The sequence below is a fragment of the Pagrus pagrus genome, assembly GCF_965226575.1.
Source record: "Pagrus pagrus genome assembly, chromosome: 2".
NCBI lineage: Eukaryota > Metazoa > Chordata > Actinopteri > Spariformes > Sparidae > Pagrus > Pagrus pagrus.
Window position 1 is genome coordinate 14,263,154 of NC_140186.1, and position 6,068 is coordinate 14,269,221.

A 6,068-nucleotide genomic window follows, 5' to 3' on the forward strand; every position below is an offset into this window, starting at 1 on the left:
GACACAGTTATGAATATAAAAGTGAAAAAAAGGAATGAAGCTGCAGTTGTGTTTGAGTTGAGGTTTAACATCATTATCCCTTTTACATTTCAAATGCAGAATGAATAAATTCCAGCCATTTCTGACAAAGGGTTACAACACACATCATGATCTGACAATAAAGGCCATTTTTTTTATAAAATATTGCAGATGACTTAAAAAGAAAATACTCTAGCAGGAAGTCAACTATATACAGCTGTTATGAAAATACATAGCAAAAAACTCAAGCTACAGAAGCTACATTCAGAACCCTCAATATGACTGCGAGGATAAACTGTATATAACGGGGTATTAATCAATGGTGAAGACAGTGGTTTGAAATGTTTGAAAGCGATGGAGTTCAATACAATGCAAACTCAAATTTTTAAAGGCTATGAGCAGAAGAAGAAGCCTCCCATACACACAATAACTTAGAAGAGAATATTTCACATCCGTAAAGTGTGGACGTGTTAATATTTGGCACACAGACAAACTGAAACAGGAGGAAGATCGTTTACAAAGGCTGGCTGTGAAATCTTACCAAAGAACCGTCCAAAATGAAGAAAAACAGTATATCATATTGATTACAGGTTGGACGAGTATTAAGTATCTCATTTAAACAACCATTTAAGAGGGAACAAACTTTTCCCTGATGGGTTCAGACTACTGAAAGTCATCAAAAAGCCACTGCAATTACGTTTCAAGTTTTCCCCTCAAAGTGGTCCCGATGATGAATTGTGATTGATTTGAAAAAGACCAAAATATGAGTGAAACTTAATTTACAGTCATATAAAAGCTTCTTCTGTTAACCAGCATATGTGAACAGTGAAGAATGGGACATAAAAAGACACAAGACGCAACTAATATAACGTTTTCACACATTCAGACTGTGGAGATATGTATTCAAGGTGCGTTAGGACCACTTCAAATAAAGACTCATGTAAGAAAACATTAACACGACACCAAGACGAGACAGAGATTCTTGTAAAAAGAAAAAAAGGAAGGAAAAAAAGACAAATGGTTAAGAAAAGAAAACTCAAGGCAGGGGACGTAAAAGGAAAACTCCCATCAGTGGTCGATTACAGTATCTTCTTTTTGAGTATGAGCGGTCCCACGTTGTCTCCAGTTAGCTCATTGTGCTTTAAGTGTGACTTGTCACAAACAGGAAACTAAAAGAGGAAACAACTTAATGTTAGCTGATCAGCAAGATGCAGAAACACTAAACTCCTGCTTATCCTGAAATATATAATATATATAAATATATATATATATATATATATATACACACACACACACACACACACACACATATATATATACACACACATATATATACACACACATAAATAAATATATATATATATACACACATATATTAATAACACACTGGCTGATCTGTGTGACAAATAAAAATAACTATGCCAATCAACTGTGATATCTCTCTCGGAAAATAACCCGTCAACTTACAGTTTTGGAGCGCCAGCAGCGACAGTAACACACGTTTGCACTGTTAAGGTCCTCGATGTCTATCTCGTTCACCACTTTTGGGTTCTCCTTCTGGATCTTCAGGTTGATCAGGCTGTCTCTCTGCTTCTTCTTCTTAGGCAGGAACGGGCGAATGGTCAGGTAGCCCAGCAGAGCAAGGATACCCAGGAGGGGCAGCAACCGGAGCCACTCGGACACTGCGGACAAATTATAAGCACTTAACACACACTAACAAATGTGAAAAATGTTGTGAGCATTATTCTCTATTTTCTGACATTTAATAAACAGAATTATTTGTTTATTCAGAAGATAACTTACAGTAAGGAAAATAACCATTAGTTGAAGCTGTACTCATAATCACAAAGCCAATTTCCACTTTGGAAAACAATTAGTCTTCCCCACTAACAGACAAGATTCATCACATGTAATTAGGACTTTTGAAATAAAAAAAGTTCTTGGGTACACCATTCAAACATGTACACTGTAGTGCAACGATTAGTAAATCTGCATTTTTACTCTATTACTCTCAAGCAGCTATCGGGGGGGGAATGCCCTGCTGAGCCCAGAAAAGTGCTTTGGGGAAACCCATCATCTGATCCACCATACATGGAGGGGACAGAGGACAGAGGACAGCGAGGATTAAACCGTTATGTAATTTCACTATTAGCAGCCAGTTTTACTCCAGAACTTCTTACAATATTCTCACGGCAATTGAAATACTTTCAATAAAGGGATTTGATGCCTAATGGGACATTGCTAATCCTTAATCTCTTTAAAGGAATTATATCTCACATGTAGCAGCACTTACATCTTTCATCTTCTAATCTGCACTGATTGTTTGTTAATTCAGGACAGAAAACACAACTTCAGAAACAGGTTTACACTTAAAAGCCAATCATGGCGAGAAATTCACAAGCCGTAGTGATTAGTACTAAGCACCACAACCATTATAATCTTCCATGTTTTTAGATATCACTGCCTTTGCTACTCAAATGGTTCTAGCATGTCAATTGTCACAAAAGCATTTCAGTAATGCACGACTAGCTCAGCTTTTCTACCTTTTTGAGCTATTTTTAGGCTTCATTTGATACTTTACACAGATCTGTGTGCCAAAAGGTCAAGCTGAAGTAGACTTTCACTAGTTCTCTAAACCCCTGCTGCACTTAGTCTGCTTTCTTTTTCACGGTGTCACTTGTACTGAAATAGAAGCTGTGTGAACTTTTTCCCCAGTGTTTGGTTGAGGCCTGTCATTGAAGACTTGCAAATAAGTTCATGAATCAGCTTTTGTGTTCTCATTTCAACAGGTGCAAGAGATGCCTCATGTGATAACACATGAACAGCAAGCTATGATCCTGTCCAGGAGAGGTTGAGGGGAACTGTTGTGCAGTAGATGCAGAGAGACAGCAAATAGTTAAGTGCAAGTACTTAACTTGAGTTCTCCTTTTTCAGCTACATTATACTCCTACTCTGCTACATCTTGGAGGCAAATATTGAACATTTACTCCACTACATTTATCTGCTAACTTTAGTTACTAGTTACTTTGCATGTAGCATACTGAATGTTGCATCAGAGCCAAAGTTTTTTTTTAATTAATCTATCTTCAAAAGTCAGAAAAATTCTGAATATCAGCTTCAACAGTTGGCCAGGCCGATTATTGATCCCTAGTATATCCACATACTTGTTACTATAACTTTGACGTATTTTAACTCGTACTTTTGATACTTAAGTACATTTAATGTCAGATACTTAAAGACTTGTACTCAAGTACTACTTGTATGGGTGACTTTCACTTTTAGTAAAGTAATATTTTAAGGCGATATATTTACCTTTTAAGTTTTTTCAGTATGACTTTTGGGTAGAACACTGTTATTTTCATATTCAGTAGCCTGGTGAGTTCTCATATTAATCATTTGTTCTGCTAAATAACAGAAAAAAGGTGAAAAATATTTTCATCACAATTTCCCACGGCCAATGTGAGGTCTTTGAATGCCACATTTTGTCTGAGCAGCAGTCCAAACTTGAGAGAAAATCCAATTTACTAAAATGTATTATAAGAAAAAGCAGCAGATTCTCGGATTTAAGAGGCTGGAACGATTCCAGTTGCCTTTATTTAATTTTCTTAAACTTTAAATGACTTGAACCTTTAGATTTTGGGACCTAACATGGAGTGACAGTGATCTTGAAGTGGGCTTTGTTCTGAGACTGTATGTTCCCTCTAACTGTCGTGCCTGTGCATCACTTTATGACTGAGCTGGTTACAGTTTGTGCTGCAGGCAGACATAGCATCACATTTCAATTGTTGGAGTTAGCACGGTGTCACTTACACAGCAAGGGACGGGGCTGCAACTTATGCAGACACGTTATGTTTAAGGTCAATATCATATTAGCATTTAAACACAAGAGCAAACTTGGCTAACTGTGGGGGGTAGCAAGCACTACCATATTTTAGGTCACTGCTCAGTTGATGTTGCTGATAAGAACAACAAAGTCAAACGTTAATGGGGAGTTTTAAAGCAGCAGTTGAGGATATAAGACACTGCCGTCCACAGCATGACTAGGACTAAGTTGTTGCTTGCAGGCTAGCTAAAGGTGAAGAGCTATGTGCTGTAAAGTTAAGTGTCCCCGATGAGTTCAGGAGTCATCTTCACAGGACAGCCGAGAAGTGCTGCGGTTCATTACCTGTTAACCTCGCGAATCCGCCGATGGTCTCCGGAAGCGGAAGCCTCTTAAGGTAGGCTGGAAGCTGGACTTTTATTATCCTTGAAATACTTTCCAAAACCATCTTGAATTGCTCAATGCGGCAGGTTTTGTGTTTGACTCGAGTAGTTCCTGAGGTTCGTTCATGTCATTGCGTTCATTTCGGAGCGCAGCCTGTCACCCGGTACGTAAGCTCTCACCGTGCAGCTGGGAAACCACCGAGGAGCCGCGGGAACGCGTTCGTGAATACGCGTAACCAAGACCTGTGACGCTGGAGAGCGTGACCAATCAGCGTTGGAAGAGTTGGTGGCTGCTGATTGGTCAACTTAAATTCCGGTTGTGTCTGCCTGCTTCACGTGCTCCTCGTAAATTTCGCATTCAAATACAAAAATTAGGTCAAATAAATAAATATACAGGTATATTATATATTATACCAGATCAAATCAGTTCATGACATTCGGTATTAATAAATGCATATGTTAATATGTATTTTATGTTTTAATAAAGTTTATTGACAAAATGAGACGCATAGCCTGTGTATGTTGCTACGGCATATGTTAGTCTTTTTCACCATTAGCTGTTGAATGGGCGTGCATACTCTCCATTATTTAGAGTCACCTCTAAGCAGTGTGTTGATCACTGTTTCATGTTCACAGTATGCATTTCACTTTACAGGGTTCAGGTTTCATGTGGTAAGAACAATAATTACGGATTATTGGAGGTGCAACTAAAGGCAGCGTTGTTGTGGATGATCCAGTTTGGCCTTTTTGACATAATTTTACAAAAACAGTGTTGCAGAAACCTTTTGAAAAGAGCAAACATCTACAGAGCTGCAAATGTAATTGACTACATTAAGTGTATTACATGATTTGCCACACTGCTTCTCACTCATAGCCTTCACATCCCAGAGTGAAAGTACTGGTACATCAACTTTTGTCCCAGGTATCTCAGACCACATCTAGTAAGGTTGGCATATATGACATTACGTAGGGCTAATATGCGATTTTATTTAGATTTGTGTAGTGTCAGAGAGTTTGCCACTAACACTGGAGCTATCCTTTTAATATAATTTTTTTTATGAGGCCACTGTAGGCGATTCTGATGCTGGATTTTGCACCAATTTGAGTACCTTGATTTGTCAGCTATGTAATTTGTTGAAATAGTCAATAGTCATTCATGTCTGAGTTATTTATCCAACAATTTGCCATAAAATTATATGCATCAATATTACAGTATTCTGTAAAATGACATATACAGAGGTAGAGAGAGGATTATATCCACGTACTAATTCTAAAACCTGAAATATGAACCAGATAAACTAATGAACAGGGTTTATTATATACATATATCTGATGTGCAAGAGAAACAGAGAAACATAATCAAGGATGACTGTATGTTTAAATGTAGTAACATGAGTGTTTTTTTTCCAAACATACCATGATTACTTACTGCGAACATTGTAAGGCACTGATTAACCATCTGGATGCCCCACAGACATAAAGTCTATGAGAGAAAAATGTCTTCAAGTTACATTCATGAAATTGCTCCAATTGTAGTTTGAGACTTCAAATTCTTGGTCTTAAAAAAACAAGCTTGGCTTTGACTAATTATACGCAATTATGTAAGCTGGTTTTGGGTGTTGCAACTGAGACTGCAACACAACAAATCTAACTTTGCTTTAGGTAAATCTGGATATCCAATAAAAGAAAACGGAAAAACTCTGTATATTCCCATGATTCAGCCTGCACGAATAAATTGCTCTGTTACAGAAAACCAGCCAAGCGCAATTTTTTAGGCTCAAGGACTAAGACCTGGGACACCATGAATTCATTACACTTCAAGAAATATGGATTAACCCCTTCTCTTT

At 37.7% G+C, this 6,068-nt stretch overlaps 1 protein-coding gene across 1 annotated transcript; it reads right to left on the reverse strand.

Moving 5' to 3' along the window:
- Positions 1-46: 46 nt before the first annotated feature.
- cisd2 (CDGSH iron sulfur domain 2) lies at positions 47-4,431 on the reverse strand. Its single transcript, XM_084374398.1, has 3 exons — positions 4,184-4,431; positions 1,486-1,700; positions 47-1,187 (listed from the first exon to the last, which is right to left on the reverse strand). Exons 1-3 carry the CDS (start codon positions 4,284-4,286, stop codon positions 1,098-1,100), a joined length of 408 nt encoding a protein of 135 aa, XP_084230524.1. The 5' UTR covers positions 4,287-4,431; the 3' UTR covers positions 47-1,097.
- Between the last annotated feature and the right edge of the window lie 1,637 nt (positions 4,432-6,068).

Bases quoted from the DNA above. Each gene is read 5' to 3' on its own strand.
- cisd2 (XM_084374398.1), bottom strand. From the start codon at position 4,286: ATGGTTTTGGAAAGTATTTCAAGGATAATAAAAGTCCAGCTTCCAGCC. The intron at 1,701-4,183 runs GTAATGAACCGC...ATTTGTCCGCAG, and splicing joins CGGATTCGCGAGGTTAACAG to TGTCCGAGTGGCTCCGGTTG. The intron at 1,188-1,485 runs GTAAGTTGACGG...TTCCTCTTTTAG, and splicing joins GCTGCTGGCGCTCCAAAACT to TTTCCTGTTTGTGACAAGTC.